The sequence below is a fragment of the Chlamydotis macqueenii genome, chromosome 13, assembly GCF_036417535.1.
Source record: "Chlamydotis macqueenii isolate bChlMac1 chromosome 13, bChlMac1.mat, whole genome shotgun sequence".
Classification (NCBI taxonomy): domain Eukaryota; kingdom Metazoa; phylum Chordata; class Aves; order Otidiformes; family Otididae; genus Chlamydotis; species Chlamydotis macqueenii.
The window spans coordinates 1,663,023-1,681,259 of record NC_141568.1 but is presented as its reverse complement, the minus strand read 5'-3'; the positions used below and the strand labels follow the sequence as shown (position 1 = coordinate 1,681,259).

The 18,237-nt window shown below is 55.9% G+C and overlaps 1 protein-coding gene across 2 annotated transcripts in view; it reads left to right on the top strand.

The window, feature by feature from the left end:
* The first annotated feature begins 3,585 nt into the window (after positions 1-3,585).
* The window catches only part of ACSF3 (acyl-CoA synthetase family member 3), a 51,540-nt gene continuing 36,888 nt past the window's right edge, over positions 3,586-18,237 (top strand). Inside the window, exons 1-3 of one of the 2 annotated variants that reach the window (XM_086758011.1) lie at positions 3,586-3,658; positions 6,883-7,614; positions 9,074-9,229. In XM_086758011.1, coding sequence (XP_086614137.1) covers positions 6,913-7,614; positions 9,074-9,229 — 858 coding nt within the window. In that variant the 5' untranslated portion in view covers positions 3,586-3,658; positions 6,883-6,912. Of the gene's footprint in view, positions 3,659-3,708; positions 4,079-6,882; positions 7,615-9,073; positions 9,230-18,237 lie in introns of those variants that run through there. The other variant, XM_086758010.1, reaches the window with a different exon arrangement.

Sequence of the window (18,237 nt, the reverse complement as noted above, 5' to 3'; positions counted from 1 at the left end):
CGGGGACGCGGCAGCTCCCGGGACAGCGGTGAGGGTCCAGCTCCCGGGATGGTGGTGAGGGTCCGTGGTGTAGGAAGAGCCCCAAGAGCCATCCCAGCGTGCCCCTCCGCCTGCATCCCCGTCCCCCGGCGGCCGTCCCCCGGCCTGCCCGTGTCACACGTGCGCCTGCCATTTCCTCAAATAAGCAGCTAATCTCCATCAATCATAATTTCGCACAATTATCATAATAGGGCCATTTTGCACTTATCCTCGCCACGTGACGCAGGAGGCACTTACGGCTCCACTTCACGCCGAGCGCCTCTGAGCTGCTCCGGTCCCCGGGGAGTCCCGACGGCAACCGCGGGCAGCCATGTCCCCCGGGAGCCCCCGGGGACAGACCTGCCAGCGGATGCTAGTGCTAGGTGGGATGCAGGCGTGGGGGGATGGCAGCAGGACCCCATCCCCTGGCTCGTGCGCTCCCCCGGCAGCAGCACGGGGGTTAAACCCCAAAACGGGGACAGATAATCTGGTTTTTCCCACCATATGGCAGTGGCCGGGAGCGTCCCGGCACCGGCTCCAGCTCTGTCCCGCCTCAGGCTGGGCATGCGGTGCCCACAGCCGTGGGGTGCCCCAGTGAGGACAGAGGGGCTCCCCCCTCACCGTGCTCCCCCAGAGCCCCCCCGGTGTCCCCATCCCACCGCCGAGCACCGTGCTGGAGCTGCCGGCAGCCGTGGCACTCGCCCTGAGCATCAAGATCGCCGTCACCCAGCGATGTTTGCGGTGTTTAGACCACCGTAGTAATTACTTTCCCTTTTCTTTTTTTTTTTTTTTTTTTTTAATAAATACGGATGTTGCCACAAGTAAACTAATGTAATAAAAGCTTTCTGCTGGATCCATAATTAATCAGCAGGCTGCGTACGGTGCGGGGGGCGGGGGCAAGCAGAAAGCCGGCGCAGGCTGCGGGGCTCGCGCGCGGCTGGGAGGGAGGCGAGGGACCGCGGCGGCAGATGGGGACATCCCGCCGCCCTGGGGACCGCGGCACCCCGTGAACCCGGGGCTGGGGGCTCCGTGGGCGGGCGGGGCTGCTGCACACCCCGGTCTCGGCGTTTGCCCCGCTCAGCTGCTCTGTGACGGCCGCGGGTGCCGGGTGTTTTGCTCCCCAGATGTGGGGGCACATCTGGACCGACCCCGTCCCCGATTTGCTGTGGCCGCCGCCGCGATACGGAGAACGGGACCAGGCGCCGCGTGGCGACGGCCAGGGCTGGCTCGGGGATGGCCGGCGGTGGCTGGGGTGCTGCTGGTGACCATGGCCCAGCATCGTCTCCGGGAGGACGTGGCCGTCTCCAGATGGCCGGTGGGCACCAGGTGCTGGGGGGACGGAGCGGCAGAGGGTGGCCGGGGGCGGCCATCTGCTGCGCACGCGGCCAGCTGGCCCGGCACCACGCCGCGGTCGGGGGGAGCACGGCCTCGACATCCCCCGGCACGGGGGTCCCTGCACAAGACGGAGGGGCCGAGCATCCTGCCTGGCGCACGCATCCGTGGTGTCACAGCCCTGTCCCCGCCGACCCCACGGCCATCGCAGGGGTGGCGGCACCCCGCTGTCATCAGAGACCCCCCCTGCTCCCCCCGGGGTGGGGGTTAATCCCTGCAGGCCGCGGGGAGCGGGAGAGGTCGGTGACAGATGGCGAGCGCGAAAAGGAGAACGCAAGCGGCGGCGGCAGGGCCGGGGTGGCGGCAGGGCCGGGGCGGTGGCCGGCGGGGAGCGGGGCACATCTGCAGGGCAGCGCGTGGGCACGGGGCGCGCCGAGCCCCGCCGTGGGGAGACGGGCGCCCGCTGGTGCTGGGGGGGCCGGCGCGGAGCCGCTGCGTGCGAGGGGTCCCTGCTGCTGCAGCTCCGCGCCGAGGAGGCGCGCAACGGGCAGGCGTGCAACGGGGAGGCGTGCGACAGCCGTGCAATGGGAAGGGTGCTGTGCAACAGAGAGCTGCACAACAGTCGTAGAATGGGGAAGGAGCGGTGCAACAGGCAGTCGTGCAACAGCCGTGCAACGGGGAGCTGTGCACTGGGAGCCACGTGCAATGGGGAGGGAGCTGTGCACTGGGGAGCCATGCGCTCGGCAGTTGTGCAATGAAGAGCTGTGCAACAAGGAGTCGTGCAACGGGAAGGGAACCGTGCAACGGGGAACTGTGCAATGAGGAGCCGTTCAACAGCCGTGCAAGGGGGAGCTGTGCACCGGGGGGTTGTGAACTGGGGAGAGATCCGTGCACTGGGGAGCCGTGCAATGGAGAGCTGTGCAATGGGGAGCCGTGCTGTTAACAGGAAGAGAACCGCGCGACGGGGAGCTGTGTCACGAGGAGCCGTGCAACGGGGAGTTGTGCAGTGAGGAGCCGTGCAATGGGGAGGGAGCCATGCCACGGGGAGCCGTGCCAGGAGGAGGTGCGCAATGGGTTGGCGTGCAACGGGGTGCCGCGCAGCAGGGCTGGCGCAGGGCTGGTGGGTGCACACCCCGTCGTGACCAGGCTCTGCCCAAGCCTGGGCTCCTGTCCCCGCTTCCGCTCCCAGCCCCGCTGCGCCTCGCTGGGCTGCCGGCCGCCGGCCCCGGGTGGAAACGCACCTGAGGGAGGTGGGTGGGGGTCACCCCGGCCGCCCCGTTTCACGCACCGCTGCGCGCAGCCAGAAAAACAAGGCTCCAGCGGCGGAACGGGCTGCGGGGCCTGGGAGGGGACATCGCTGGGACACATGTCATCGGAGAAGGGCTGCCACATGGCGGCTTGCGCGGCACAAGGGCCACGTGCCTCCGTGCATGGCGTTGCCCCGCTGCCCGCGCCGCGGCTGGACCGGCAGCATCCCGGCGCCGAGGCCGGCAGGGAGCCCTGCCCCATCCCACCATGGCTGCACCCCCGTGCCCATCACCCACGGGTGCCCCCGCCGCGTGCCAGGCCTTGCCGAAGAGCTGCCGGGAGAGGGTCCGGCTGCCCCCGCGCCCTGGGGGCGCGTCCCACATCGCTGCAGCAGCGAATGCAAATCTGCAGCCGGACCGGCTAAAAATAATAAACCGGGCTGCATTTCCGCTGGGCGCCGCGGGGCTGCGGTGGGGGCCGGTGCCACCCGGCTGTCCCGTGTCGCGCAGGGTCTGGCCGGGGGTGCAGGATACGGGCACGGGGCCAGGGCAGGAGGGGAACGCGGTGCTGCCGCGGCCGGGAGCTCCAGCTCAGCCGCCATGTGCCATCATGGCGACCTCCGTGTGCCCGGGATGTCTGTGCGTCCACGCGATGCCTGCGCATCTCTGGGGATGTCTGCGTGTCTCCAGGCTGCCTGTGCGTCCCCGGGATATCTGTGTGTCCCCCAAAAAGCTCCATGGGCCCAGGCTCCACGCAGGGACCCAGGCCACTCCTCAGCCCTGCCGAAATCCAGCACTCTGTGACATCAGAGGACGTCGCGGTGATGCTGCAGGGGCACACGGTGACATCAGAGGCACGCTGTGACGCCAGTAGAGGACGCCTCGCCTCGCGGTGCCACAAGCCCCGCCCCCATTGGGCGGTTTGGGGCCAAAGCCCCATAAAACGGGTGTGGGATGGAGGGGGAACGTTCGGGCGTGGAACGCGCGGGCCGCGGCGTCGCGTTTCCGCCGGAGCCTGTTTGCGGGCGGACCGGTCCCCCAGTGCGCGGTGGCGCCGCCAGGTGAGGCCCCGCCGGGGCTGCGGGGAGGCGGCGGTGGGACCTTGGGCCAGGCCCGGCCCGGTCGGCGCTGCCCTGTCCCCTGCCCCGGGACGAGCCGTGGGCTGGTGCCCTTGGGCTGTCCTCCCCTGAGGGACCCGCTGGCCTGCGGGGCCTGCGGCTGGGGCGCGTCGCCGCCGGGCCAGGCGGGGGTCGGTGTAGTGTCTTTAATTGAAATGTAATAAACGTCCCCTCCTGTCAGGCCGCGGAGGGGCGGCGAGGGCCGGCCCCGGCGGGGTTCGCAGCGGGACAGGAGGGGCCGCCGGTGCTATGGGCGTGTGGCAGTGCCGCCCCTCGGCTGCGGCCCGGTGAGGCCCATCCTGGCGCTCTGTAGCTGGGAAATTACGGGTGAAGGATTTTCCTGCTGCTGCTCTGAGATCTGCTGTGAGTAGGGTGAGGGGCAGAGAGCTGGAGGGTGGAAATGCTGGGTGGGATGATGGAAGAACAAAGCCTGTCCTTGGGAGAGATGGAGGGTGTGGGGTCTGCAGCGGTTCAGCATCACGGCTCCCAGCTCTGCTGTGCCGTGGTTTTGTTGTGCCGGGAGCCGGTGTGAGCTCCCAGCTGCTTTTGTTCCTTACTTTAGGAGGGTGAGGGTTGAGCCTTCAGCCTTCCTTTTCAAGGCAGCACGCCCTCATCCGCTGCGCTGCCATGACCAGCCCAAGGCCCCCAGCGACAAACTTACGCTCTACCAAGATGGGTTTGTGCTACCGGTTATCCCTGAGCAACGGGCAGGGTAAGGAAAACAGCCCCTGGCACTGCTTCGCCCTGTCCTGGGTGTCCGTAAGCCTGCGTGTGCCCAGCCAGCCTGTGAAGTCCGTAAACGCGCAGGCCTAGCTACAGGCGCTGCTGTTGATTGCTCCGTTACATCCGGCCTGGCGCCGTGGTGAAAGGGGATCATGTCATTTTTGGAAGGCGCTGTTGTGAAGCGGCAGCGAACACCTGCTCCGGAGCCCCACGACGAGCAGTGAGTATGCCAAGCGCACTTAGCCGCGCTGGGCTGGAGCGCGGTGTGATCCTGGCAAAGGGTCGCTTCCAATTAATGCCCCGTTAACGTCTGGGGCATTAACATCGCGCCCGCGAGCTGGCCTGGGGCGTGGGTTAGGGGGAGGTGCTTTGGCTGAGGTTACGGTGGTGTTCTCTCTTTGTTTTATATTTTAGTCTCTACAGAGAAATGGAAAGATGTCATGAGAGCTTTACCATCACCTGTTTTGTTTTTTTTCCATCCCGATGGTGTGTGTCATGAGCGCGCAGGGTTACCACGCTCTGGGTTTAAAGCTTCTTTTCCCCCTCACCCCTCCCAGATGTTTCCGCACTAAATCACAAGTTGTTTTTTCAGAAGCAGAAATTGAGGTTGATATGCAAAAGAAAATACGCGCGAAGCCGAAGTCTGGCTGGAGAAATGCTCTGAAGGTGGATGGGAGAGACTGCAGGGCTCGCAGCTACGTCTGTGCAAAAATAAACGCTTGCTGCTGCCCGAGCCCCCTGAGCTGGGTGAAGTGTGTTCAGCTGGTCCCTGAGTAGCTGCCGGTTCTCTGGATCCGTTTTGTTTCAGCTCCTCCCCATGGTGGGAAGCTGAGCTGGGAGGCTATTTGAGTTGAGCCGCTCCGCTAATGGGCGTTTATAAAAAAATCTTGTGAAAAATCAAGTTGTTATTGCCAGTGTCAAGGAAGCGTCACGTACGCTCTCACAGAGCGAGGAGTCGTTGTCCTTTGGCTGTCTCCTCCTGTCATAGTGTCTCTCCGGGGATGTTTTGGTGGTGGTTAGTAGCAGCTGTTAGATAAAGGGCTTTACTGCACGACCTTTCCTCTGTTCTTTGCTCTCTGCTCCCCTGTTGGGGATCTCTGTATGGAGAGAGTGCTTGTTCTTGCTGAGCGTCCAGCCAGGGCTCCAGGCTCTGTGCAGAGTGGGGTCAGGGCTCTTCTGAGGCCTCTCCTCAATTTATCACTTCTTCCTCTGGTCTCTGGTGTAGCAGTGATCTCCCCTGCACAGTGTTGCCATAGTCCCATCTCCCCATTATTACAGGATTTTGTGCTGTGCATTAATTTCCCCTGCTGCTTCAGTAAGGTGCTTCAAGCAGTGTCCTGCACCGTTACACAGACCTCTCGCTTTGGAAGGGACTAAAAGAGGAGTAAGAGCGAACTTGAGGGACTTCTTACCAGTTTCCACAAAAGTTTTTTTTGCTGGCTTCTCCCATGAGCGGAGAGGTTGATGTCATTGTGCTGCCTAAGCACGGATGCAGAACGCGCAATATTTGTGCCAGCCTGTGATCTTCCTGTAAAGCCTCTACTGGTGCTGGTACGCCTCCCCGCTCCCTTTTGGAGGTTTTTCTCTGTTGAAATGCCCCTGTGTGTTGTGTGATCGCCGTGGCGGAGCGGCTGGGCCGGGGTGATGATCGGGCTGGGCTCAGATCAAGCTCTGGCTGCCCAGGGGGAGCCCTGGTGCAGCCCAGCGCTCTGCCCGGCTCCGCATGCTGCCGGATTGGTACTTTCAGAGTTGACAAACTTGCGGGGCTGCGCTTCCCTCCTGCTGTTTGCTAGGAAAACCAGCTGCTCAGCACGGGCAGGGCTCCTGTTGGTGGCTGTTTGGGAGCTGTTAGCGGTTTGGTCTGTCGCATAAGGAAGTTCTTGAGCTGAAGTGGTGTTTGGCTCATCAGGTAGGAGGGTTTGAACGCTTTCCTGTGCTGAGATCTGCTATTGCTTGAAGGGAAGCTCATGCAGGAAACAATCCTCCACGAGCTGAACCTTAGGAGGCTTGGATTTAGTGCCTAGCTCCGTGCTGCTGAACTCAAAGCACAGAGCAAGGTAGTGGTTTACCAAAGCAGTGGAAACTGCAACTTGAGAGCTAGATACTGCTGTAATTACTTAATTTCCTTAAATGCTGGTCCCGCTGAGTTCAAATGGCACCTCAGGTAGCCACTGCTTAGTGTCCTAATACTGCTGATCGATGAAAAGCACTTTAGAATTTAAGTTAGCCTGTTTGTTAGGGACGTGGAGGCTGCATGGGGAAGGCTCTCCGCCTGCTGTTCCACCCAGGCGGGGCCCAGCGCACCGTGGATGCAGCAGTCTGAAGCATAAACATTAATAATACAATGGGTATTATTCAAATGAAGGCTGCCACTTTTCCTTTGTGGGAATAAACCCCTGGGTAATCGCTGCACGCTTATCTGTTCCTATAATTGCTTTCTGCAGAATCACTTCAAAACAAGTGCTGCTGGCAGGATGCTGGTCTCCCTGCTCTTCCCCCGAGTGCGCTGGCCCCTTCGATGCCCCGTCTGGGACTGGCACTGTTGCAGATGGAGGTTGCGTGGGCAGAAGAGAGCTGGCTGTCCCTGCAGGGGTCTGCACGCCGCACGGGCAACCTACGGCAGTGATGTTACCCCTGTCTTCGCTAGGGCATTGGCTTTTGGCGATAAAATCGCCATTGTTGACCAAAACGGTGAGCACACCTACAGAGACCTTCTCAGCCAGAGCCTGCGCTTGTCCCAGGAGATCTGTAGAGCTCTGGAGTGTTCCAGCAGGGACCTGAAGGAAGAGAGGATCTCGTTTTTGTGTCCCAATGATGCCTCCTATGTGGTGGCCCAGTGGGCTTCCTGGATGAGCGGGGGCATAGCAGTGCCCCTTTACAAGAAGCACCCCGTGCGGGAGCTGGAGTACGTGATTCAGGACTCGCAGAGCGCTCTGGTCATCGCAGCAGAGGAGTATGTAGGGAAAATAGCCCCCAGTGCCGAGAAGCTGGGAGTCCCGGTTCTGCCGCTGCTTAAGTCTCATAATGATGGATCCACAAGTCATGCAGCGGTGGAGGAGGCTCCCTTGACAGCCTGCTCCTCATGGAAAGACAGAGGAGCCATGATAATCTACACCAGTGGGACGACGGGAAGACCAAAAGGTGTCCTTAGCACCCATGAGAACGTGCAAGCTGTGGTGAGTGCTGCTTTCCCTCTGCAAAGCTTGAGCTGAGTTACCGAGGTCTTGACTCTCAGAGCTGATTTGGGGTTGCAGACCCCACAGTACAACATACCTTACCACAACCTGATTCCTGGACAGAGCTGTGAGGCTGTAGCTTGAAAGCCCTCAGCGCTTCTAGGGTGAACACACACAGCTTGGAAGTGTTTGAGGCTCTAAACCTTGTCCTTCTGGTGTTGCTGTGCTGCACCTGCAGCCAGGGGCAGATGGACTCTGGACTCTTCTCTTTGCTTTCCTGGAAAGTAGAAGGGATGAGACGTGTTGTAAAAAAGACTACGTTCTTTGCAATTTGCTTTTCTTTGCTGTGACTAGCAAAGAATCTTTGCCCCTAGTTGGAATATAACAGCCCAGCCCAGTACAGTGTGAAGGCTGTGCATTATTCAGCTGTATATCCCCAAGGCAAAAAATCCATTAGCTCCCTGAGCCAAAAGGAATGAAAAGTTTGAGTAAGCCTGCTGACTGCCTCACCAGTTGGTTATCGCTGCCTGCAACCGACAGACTCATGCCATTAGGGAGCAAGGGCAGGGAATACGTCGTTCCCTACGGATGCCTCTGAGAGCATGCGTTGCGCTGGGTGCTCCGATGCTGCGGTGTTGGGAGTGGTATGAACGCCTTGACGGATAGAGCCAGGGCTGGGCTATTTTGGGCAAAGAATCTGTTCCCTTGCAAATATGCTCATCGTTTGGGAGGTGGCCTGAGCAGTCACCATCTCTTGTACTGTCTTGCAGAAGGACTGAACCCTGCTCCCTGCCCTGTGGAGGGGTTCAAATGGTTTTTGTTTTTATTTTTAGATGGCTGGAAATAAGCTTTCCAGTTGCTAATGCTGGACTCTGAAGGGCATTGTTCACCCAGAAACATGAGGTCTGGTGCTTTAGATAATTATCCCTTCATAGCAGAGTATTTTAGAAGCTTGATAGAATAATTTATTTTTTTTTCTTTACTAACATGAAGTCTACTTTCTGTTTCTCAGACAGTGATTTTCTGCTCCTGCTGACTGTCCTTTACAGGTGCTAAAAGCGCAATGTCACTGGTGTCCAAACTATGTCAACAGAGTCCTCAGAAGATTAGTTTTTTGACTATTGTTTTTGCCAACTCGGCATGTGCAGCAGCAGACTGATAATTTTGTAGGTCCTACTTGAAATCATCCTTGACTGTTTCTCAGTAACGAGAGAGGATTTTGAAGACACGTACTGACAAGATGCAGATGTTCCTATTGTATTCTACCATTGTGGTGGGAGTTTTGCTTGTGCTGACCCTAAAGGAAAGATTTCTGTGCCCAGGCACTGTTCCAGGGGGTCTGGGATTTCTGCCCCGAGCTGTTCCCAGGGGATCTGGGGCCTGGATACCTCAGGCTTTTCAAGCGGTGAGGGTCTCTCCTCCTGCCCTAACGCTGGGTTGTGTGTTTTTTTTTCTGCAGACCACAGGGCTGGTTGAAAAATGGGAGTGGAAGAAGGAGGACGTTATTCTGCACGTGCTGCCTTTACATCATGTCCATGGGGTGATCAATAAGCTCCTCTGTCCTCTCTGGGTGGGAGCGACATGCATCATGCTACCCGAATTCAGTGCACAGATGGTAAGCCTGGAGGGATTGCGCGTTGTCTTTGAAATCCAGCAGCAAGACCCCATGCGTTGTAATTAGAGCGACTTTAGAAGTAAGTTCTTAAAGAATTCCAGCCTCTTTAGCCACCAGCTGCATGCGGTTCACGAATTGTCTGTTAAAAACTGCTTTCGGTTGGGTGCTTGGTCTGGGGTAAACGTGCTCTTCTGGAAGCTGCAACTTGTTTAAGCGTGACGTGTGTGATCGTAATGCTGCGCTGCCCCTCCTCGTGATGCTGAGGGTCTCTGCCTGGAGGTGGGCCTGTCTAAGTACCCACTAAGAGCAACTGCACCCAGAATAAGTGTTGTTAATTTTCTAGTACTGGGAAAGGTGGAAATACTGAATTTTTCTCTTGCATGTTAGTGCTGTGCTGCCTGAAGCTATGCTGCTTGTTGGATATTTAATTTTTAGTAGCTTGTATTTTCCTTTCCAGTCTTGTGTCCTTGGTGTTTTGCGTTACGTTATGTGAGAACGCAGGCTTTAGAGTTTCTTGCAGCCCAGGTAAGAGAAATACTGGTATGCATCGCTGGCGTGGAGACATTGCTCTTCCTCTGCGGAGAAACAAGTGTTATCAGATCTGTTGGTTTAAACTCAGCGATATGAGAGGGAATTTGCAAATTGAGAGCTTCTTGCAGCCTTGCAGGAAAGGTGGCAGGAGGGAAACCTTACTGGCATGCAGTAGAGAAATGCTTATGATGTTGTTTTCCAGCCGGGACAGGAAACATCAGTCCCTGTGCTTTGCTTCTCTTTTGTTCCTTGCTGCAGTGGCGGACAGCTGACCTAAAGAGAGGAAGAAGGAGTAGAAACAGGGTGACCAGCATAAGGTAGAACAGTTTCTACAGCTACCAGCCCCTGGGATCCAGCACCGTTCATCTACGTCTCCCAGTGTCGTGGGTGGTGAGAGACGCTGGAGCCTGCAGTGTCACTGTTAAGGGAGCAATTGGGTTTGCAGGTGCTGCTCCACATCGCAGCAGAAAGGAAATGTGCGCTGTCAGTACAGAGCTCCTCGGGAAAGTGAAAAGGGCCCCTCAAGCCTGTGCTTTGTACCTAAGCAGGCTGCTTTATGGGTTCATATTTATTCACGTGCTGGGTGGCCTCGTCACACTGAAAGGCCAAAGTGCAGAGGTGTGGGACACACCCAGAAGCCTTTGACTGTGCTGCTGTCAGGCGAGGGTGAGCCCGGGCTCCGATCCGAGCCACTGCAGGACCGTGTGATCTTTGTTGCTTATTTCTGCTTCTCAGAGAAGCAACCACAGAAAATGCGCGCTTCCTTTCTTGTTTCAAGATGGCGCTGACACCTGAACACCCCGTTGCAGCCCGAGTGCTGATCCTTTGGTGGGGAGCAGCCCCAGAATCCCAGAGGGGCAGCTCTGTGTTCTCATTTCCAGGGTAAATCAGTAGGATGCTGTGGTGGCAGGAGGCAGCAGGAAAGCCCCCTGGCAGCTGGAGCCAGTGCTGCCTCCTCAGTGGTCACTGCTAAATTGTCTTCCCCTGTGTTTAGAGGGTCACCCCAAAAGCTCAGGGTGCAGCAGGGACGTGTGCCCTGCCAAAGCTGGGGCTCAAAGCGTGTCCAGCACTGGTGATGCTGGTGGGGTGGCAGAAGAGCGTGCTGGAAGCAGAGCCGAGCCCTCTGGAGGGCGCGTTTCTCCACGTCGCGTGCCACTGGTGATTGATTGTCCCTTATACCCTTGTGTTTTTTCTCTCCTCTCTCCTGACATCTGCAAATCAATGAGCTGACGTTGAAGGATGGGTTCAGGTGCGAGGGAGCGGGACACCCCGCCTGCCTTCTCTGATCAAAGCTCTTCCCCCAGCCTTGACAACCAAGGGCGAGCGGGGACAGCGCTGGAGGCCGGCCGCTTGACCCTGGAGGTTGAACTTGGGCCGGGAGGTCGGCGTGGCAAGCGTGCCTGCCGCAGCGAGCGCTGTTCTGAGGGCTCTTGGATGCGTTCAGGCTCTGAAGGACGTCATTTGCTTTTCTATTTTTTTTTTATTCCCTTTATTTTTCTGAGGGCCTCCCCTGGGAGCTGAAAGTGGTTTGATCGACACTACAAAGAAAGCACACGAGGGTAAATACGGCTTTCTTGTGGAGTTTAATGCAAGCTGCCTTTCGGTTCCAGTCTATTTTCACCAGCTGTTTACAAAATGCCCTTTGCTACTGAAATCAGCTTTCAGAAAAGCAGCGGAGCTTCAGTGGAGGATTTTGCTGTGTGCTTTTTCTCTCCTGCTCCGCACCTTGAGAAAGCGGCCAGTTATAGTGTGATATAAAGAAACTCGAATGGCAGCTAAAACACTTGACAGGCTGATCAAAACAAGGCTAGGAACTTACTCTCAACCTGCTGCAGACATATTTAGCCTTGAGTGATACTGGCAAGGGTTCAAGAGAAACCGCAGCAGCATGCCCAATGTGTGTTTGGTTTCTAATCACTAACACTTCATTATACAAAATAAATACTTTATTATTACAGTGTTTATTAAATTATGTAATTTGTGGCATGCCTTATAGTCCTGGATACAGATGCCAGTCTGGTTTTGGTGGTAGTAATAATGCTTTTTTTTTTTCCTCTAGTTAAAGACATTTCAAGCCCCAGACCAAGGCTTGCTTGTTGTTCCCCGCAGCGCAGCGTTAGGAGGTGGCATCTTTCAGACCCTTCCATCTGCTTTTGGTAGCTGTTCAAGGAAAGGTTAAAAATCAAGAGTGTGGAGTAACCTCGGTGTCCTGACCAACATCCGCTCTCTCACTAAAACGGCATCTGATGTCCGCAGCTGCGTGCAAGCTATTGCTGGGGCCACCAGGGCTCATTAAAGTGTATTGAGATGCCTCAAGCGTGAAAGTTGCTGCAGAAAATCAGATTCTTTTTATTAAATGAGGACATCCATTACTTTGCACTAGCTACTGTACATGTTATAATTCACTTTATAGCACCATCTGTTAAGACTGTCTTGCTTAAGCTTTCCACAGCATCTTTTTATTGTAAGTTATTAAAAAATATGGCTGCATCTATTAATCATTTATTAATTTCCAGCACCAGAGTCTACTCGTACGTGACACGCTAAGTCCTCTGGTGCATGTACGCTGTGGAGTGCAGTGTCTCCACACAGAGCCCTTCCTGGGCCGCTGCCCGCGCCCCTGCCGTGGGAGTGGCACCCAGCGCTGCTGTGCTGGGGAATGACAGTGCTGACTGGGGGAAATGTTTCAGCGCTGCTGTGGACTGGAAGCGGGCTGGAGAACAGCAGTGCCTTCCTCCCAGCAGCTGTGTGGGGCAAGGGTGACTCTGTTTTGTTTTGATTTGTGGTGTTTTTTTTTTTTTCTGAAAAGGGAGAACTGGGGAGGGCAGAAACCTCCTTTGGCACTGGAGCACTGCAGCCTAAACATCCCTACATGATCCTCCCAGCATAACTTAGTTCCAAGCTGAGTTTACTTCTCCAGCTGTGCTGTGCCTGTTCACAGGCAGCCAGCATTTCTCAGCTGCTTCTGAACCTGTTTGAAGTGCCTGCTTTTTTTTAATGCAGGAGTAGAAATTTTAAAGATGCTGGATTCGTACAGTTCTTGTGCAAAGTGGTGGCCAGAGGAGAAGAGATTAATGCCTCTGCTTAAGGAGGGAGTGCAAGGTGAGCCTTCTCCTTTCTGGACATCAGAGAGAGCCTGTGACCAAGCACTTTTTGAAGGCCTCTGTGGGCATCGGGGTTTGCACCAAGCAGACAGCAGAGCATCCATTCCCCAGCGACTCCCTCTCTCCATCTCTCTTTCCTGCATTGATTTGGTGCTGGCTGCGCACACCCTGTGGTGTGACTGTTACTCAATGAAAATGTCAGCCAGCCTGGAGAGACAGACCCAGGGGAAGCCAGGCATGCTCTGTGCTGGCACTCTTGCCGTAAGTCACACGTTGATGGCCCCGTTCTGGACCAGGACCTGGCTGCACCGGGCACCCTGCAGTCAGGAGCCTTTTGGAGCGAGTTGTGAGGTCAGTGTCAGCTTTGCAGGATCCTCTGCTGAGGTTTTTGGCTGAAGGGGATCCACTCTTGGGTTTGAACAATGGGAATGGCTTGGCTTTGCCCTTGACCTCCTCTGATGATGCCTTGAGGGAAAGGTGTTCTAATAGGAAAAGGTTGTCAGCTCTTAATGTTGATAAACGTGAGGTTGGATCCCAGGAGGTCTTCCAGTTGTAAGTGCGGAGTGGGAAATAAGTGTTCAAAAACATGAAGGGAAAAACTTGCTCTGAGTGGTGGGGGAAGCTTACAGATATCTCGGCTCCGTGTGACCTAGTTGTGGCGTGTGCTGCCAGCTTGGCTCTGCCGGGCAGGTTTCGAGCTGTAGCGTGCTGCCTGCAGAATGACAACGCTGCCTGTGCCGTGCAGCCGCTGCCGTGGTAAATGTGCCGAGATGCAGCTTTATTGCCCTAAAGTTCTGAAAGGAGCTGCTGTTTTGATGCCAGTGTTACTGCGTGTCTGACTTAAGGTGCCTCTGAGGATCAAGCCCTCAAAATCATACTGGGCTTTACAACGTCGCACGCAAAGCTGTCAAAATTGTTCATCTTTGGGCCCTTCTTTCTAGAGAAATGGGAAAGATGAGTGCCCACAGCTAGTGTGTGATTTGGGACTAGTGCTTCGAGTGCGCTGTCGCCCCTGGAAGCTTTTCCCTGTGGTGGGAGGATGCTGTAGACTTGATGCTCATCGAGGTTGTGTGTGAGGTTCTGCTCCAGGGTCGCTGCCGCTTCGTGTGCTTCCTGACATCCTCGTAAGGACCAGCAGCTGGTGCTACATCTGTGAGCGAACTGTTTGTCCTTGCTGCTGTTATCTGTGCAAACCAGGCTGGGCGCTGGTGCTTTGTACCTTCGCTGGGCTGTGCTGGGAGATCCAGGGCTCGGCAGTCACAGTTGCCTCCGGGAAGGAGAAGCGTGCGCTGCAGTGAGCCTCTCCTGGATCTGTCGCTTCTGCAGACATCACTCTGGACAGCCCTTTTTGTTTATTCTTGAAAAGGAAATCGAATCCAAGCAGAGGGTCTGATCTCCAATAACCGAGCACTGCTAAGACGTTGCTTGTGGTGTGCTGGGGATTGCGTCTCCCATCCAGTTTCAGCTGGAGAAAGGCAATTGTCTTTTCATCTGCTAATGGGAGGCTTCAGAGGAGTGATTTTATTTCCGACTCAAAGAGGAGTCGGTGGAGGGAGGAGCAGGTCACTAGCGAATGGATTATGTTTGATCACTTCTTGCAGACCTGGCTTTAAAAAGTTAGAGTTTTTCTTCCCGTCTCCCCAGATCTGCCGTCTGTCCTCAGCATCTGTTACGGAGTAACGTCTTTTGATGTGTGTGGGGAAACAGAAAGAACGGAGCCAGAGCCTGTCATATTTACTTGTATTACCAGGTCCCAGGGAAAGCGCTTGCTCCTTTCAGTATGCCTGCAGCGTAGGAAGGGCTTAAAAGCTTCAGCCTGGAATGCAGAGGGGCCATCAAACTGCACTGATGAATAAATGATTAAAACCAGAGTCGTGCAGAGCGCAAACGGTTTGGGGTTATAACGAACGTGAGATGAAGCCACCAAGGGCCCGGTTTCCCTTTCAAGAGAAGAATATTTCTCTCTCTGCATGTTGCTCACACAGCGTCGGCGGCTCGGTCCTTCGCAGAGGGCAGACCTTGCCTTGATGCTCTCCCATCTCGGGCCGTGCCCATCCGCCTTTCTCGGGGATAAACTGACAAGGGTGTGTGGTCCTGCCGTTCCTTCGGCGCTTCCATAGGGTTACGGGAGCGTTCCGTCCTCGGCGTTGGGCACAGCGTCCTGCCAAAGGAGGGTCAGGCTTGACTGCTGCCTGTTGCTCTCGCAGACGCTCCGAAAATTGCAGGCAGCTCTTTTCCTTGCTGGCGGCGCTACCCGCGTGGCAGCGATTGATGCGAAACACAAACCCGTCTGCCCCGTCAAAAGAGAAGTAAAGGGTTGATTTAACCTTGCATTAGGGGTATTGTTACTTCTGAAAAGGTTTAAAAAACACTCAATAACAACTGAAAATGAGACAACAGCCACTCTCTTCTATAAAATTATTGTGTCTGTCAATAGAGGCAGCGGCACGGGCTGTCCGTTATCTATTGGCGGGCTGCTGGGAAAATCCATGCTGATACTCGATTCCCTTCCAGCTTTTGGGCATTTTTGCCTGCATCTCTGCTGGCTGGTTTTGGGAGTCCTGTATCAGGCAAAGTCCTGCAAGATTGAGCATACAGCTGGTCGTTGCCACCTTCTCTTCTTCATCTGCGTTAGCAGGTGCCTGGTGTTGGTGGATTTGGTGGTTTCTGTCCAGCTTATGGCATTGCGTGTCCCCCTTTGAAGGTGAGGGCTCTGTAAGGGAGGAAAAAAAAAGAAAATTATTGCTTTTTCTCCTCTGTGTTTGCACCTCTGGCTTCAGGTGAACTTAGCAGACCTGGAGGCTGATTGGGCAGGTTGCTGTGTGGAAGGACCATCTCCTGGAGCAGCTTGCGTGTCCTCGTTCACCATCATGCCATCTGTGTGCCAGAAGAAATACATGGGAAAAATCTTACAGCTGTGTCTGTTGTTTTGTACCCACTGGTGTAATTTCTCTTTTTTTCTTTTTTTTTTTCGTTTGCTGATGGCAAAATCCCCCTGGCCAGCCCGTGGAATTGCCCAGATATGCTTTTGTGCAGTGGGAGGGGAAGAAAATCAGGAATGTCGGGCTGACGGGAAGGCTCTTGGGAACAGAATGTCTCCCACTGGCTCAGCAGCTCTGTACTGTAAGCCTGCCCTGGACTTTCGCTGTTGCTGATAGGAAACTATTCCCACTCTTACATTCCTGCAGTTAGAAACTTTTTTTCCCTAGCCCTTGTTTTCCTTAAAAGGAATCTTGGTCCATCTCCTGAGTATCTTCCACTGAAGACTGCGGCTTCCCTTGTGTCCGATGAGCGCTGGGTGCAAAGTCCGGCGGCCCTGGCATGCGGTGCCGTGTATGCCTCCAGAATCCATGGCTTTTTAAAAGCACCTGAATTCCCGAGGCGTCCAGTGAGCAAAAGAAAATGAAATGATGGGCTGCCGATACCCTCTCCGCAGGGAGTTGATGTGGTGACGGTGACGCATGGGATAACGGAGAGGGGGGACGTCGATGGTGCTGCTCTAAGCCTGCCGGTGTCGGAGGATACCGCGCGCTGCAAGGGCAAAGCTGGCTTCTTACTACAAGCCTGGCCAAGCCCCGGGATTGATTGATTAGTCCCAGGTAATGAGACTTTCCCAGATCCTTCTCTCAAACCTTGAAGTTATAGTCATAAAACAGAAAGAGCTGTTCCAGCTGGCTGGGCGGTGACAAGCCCTCCGGCCAGCCTGGGGTCTGCAGAGGGCTGGGGGCTGCCAGCTTTGTACCACAGCTCAGTCCTTGGTGCTGTTCAAACACAGGAGTGGGATCCAGATTTGGCTGAGCAGGAGCAGAGCAGGTGGAGATGTTTGGCTGTCAGCAGATCGCCCTGGCAGCTGGTGGCACAAATCCAAAGGCAGCTGCTTATCTTCAGGAAAGGGGCTGTTGCTGGGGCGAGGCGGACTGACACAGGAAAAGTTGCTCCCACGGCTGGAGTGGTGGTAGGGAGGATTTTATCGAGGGCAGGAGTTCAGCAGGCATGCGAGGACCGGGAACTCTGGGGTGCAAGAGAGATCTGCTGTGTTTTGGAGTGATGGTTTTGGTTTTTTTTCAAATCCAAATCCATGTGAAAATCATTCTGCTGCCTGGCCAGACTGGAAGTCTGCCTGCACTCCCCACAGCTGCTCTGGTCTTGTGAAGGCAAAAAAAAATAATCACACAGCAAAGCTCGGACAGCCCCGAGCATCTGTCTCCCTTCAGTTCCTTCGGCACAGTCCTGATCCCTGCTTGCTGTCTCCCAGCTCTCCCTGCCCAAGGCAACGGCTTTCGGGAGCACCAGGCTGCGGAGAGCGGGTCCGTGTGTTCAGCCCGTGGCTTTGGAGAGATCCTTCTCCATCCTGCTGCTTCCCATGGGAAGGATGTTGGGGGGTTGAAGAGAAAAAGATATTTGGGGAAAGGCTGGGAATCGTGTGGTAGGAGTTAGATCCTTCTAAATGCAATTTCGCCTGTTCCGCCTTGGTTTAGGGCATTGCGCGGGTAGGTGGGGTTTCTGCAAGCCCACTGCCACCTCCAGCAGGTCCCAGCCGTTCCCCGTGTCCCCGCAGGAGGGGAGCCCCGCTCTCTGCTCCGACTCCGCTGCAGCACTGCGGGCTGCTCCCCACTGCTCCCCAGCTCTGGACGGCGCTGCAGCAGCAAGGCACAGCCGAGGCTGCGTCTCTCCGACAGGGAATGCGATGTTCCCTCCCTGGGCGCGTCAGCCATCAATCCAGGCAAGGCGATCCGGCTTTCCCTGATGCTGAGGGAGTCTTGCAGTGCTCATATCCCAACTCCCGAGGTTTCTGGGAGGTTTCCGCCTTGTGCATTTGTCTTGACCCATCGAGGACCATCTCTGGGCTGGGAGGCAGCGTGAACTCTCTTCTGTTCAGTGGGTCGATGCCTTTGTTGGATGTGTCCTACTCCGTTAAGAATAACAACATGATGGTGGTGGGGTGTTGGGTTTTTTTTTTTTGGGAGCTGATTGTTCTGAAGCAGTGGAGTGAGAGACACGGGGGGAGGCGGCACCGGCGCAGTGAAGTAGAAAGTAATGAAATGGAGCCCGAGCGAGCAGGACGGAGGTGAAGGGAGCAGAGTGACAGCATGAAGGAGAATCACTTGTTCACCTTCAATCAATTCCTGCTTTTTCTCGCTGCTGCACACGCCTGTGTGCAGCTGAGCGTGCGCGGGCAGGGAGGGGAGAGGCGGCGCACGTTGTCAGGAGCTGTTAGGAAATACATTTGTCAACAACGGGGCAGGGACCGGAGCGAAAGGAAAGAGGCAGCCGTCACCATAGCCCTTTATTTATTGATAGCTTTGGATTGTTCCTGTCTTGGGAAGAACTTACCTAGGGGGAAGAGTGATGTGGTGTGGGAGGAATGGGCCC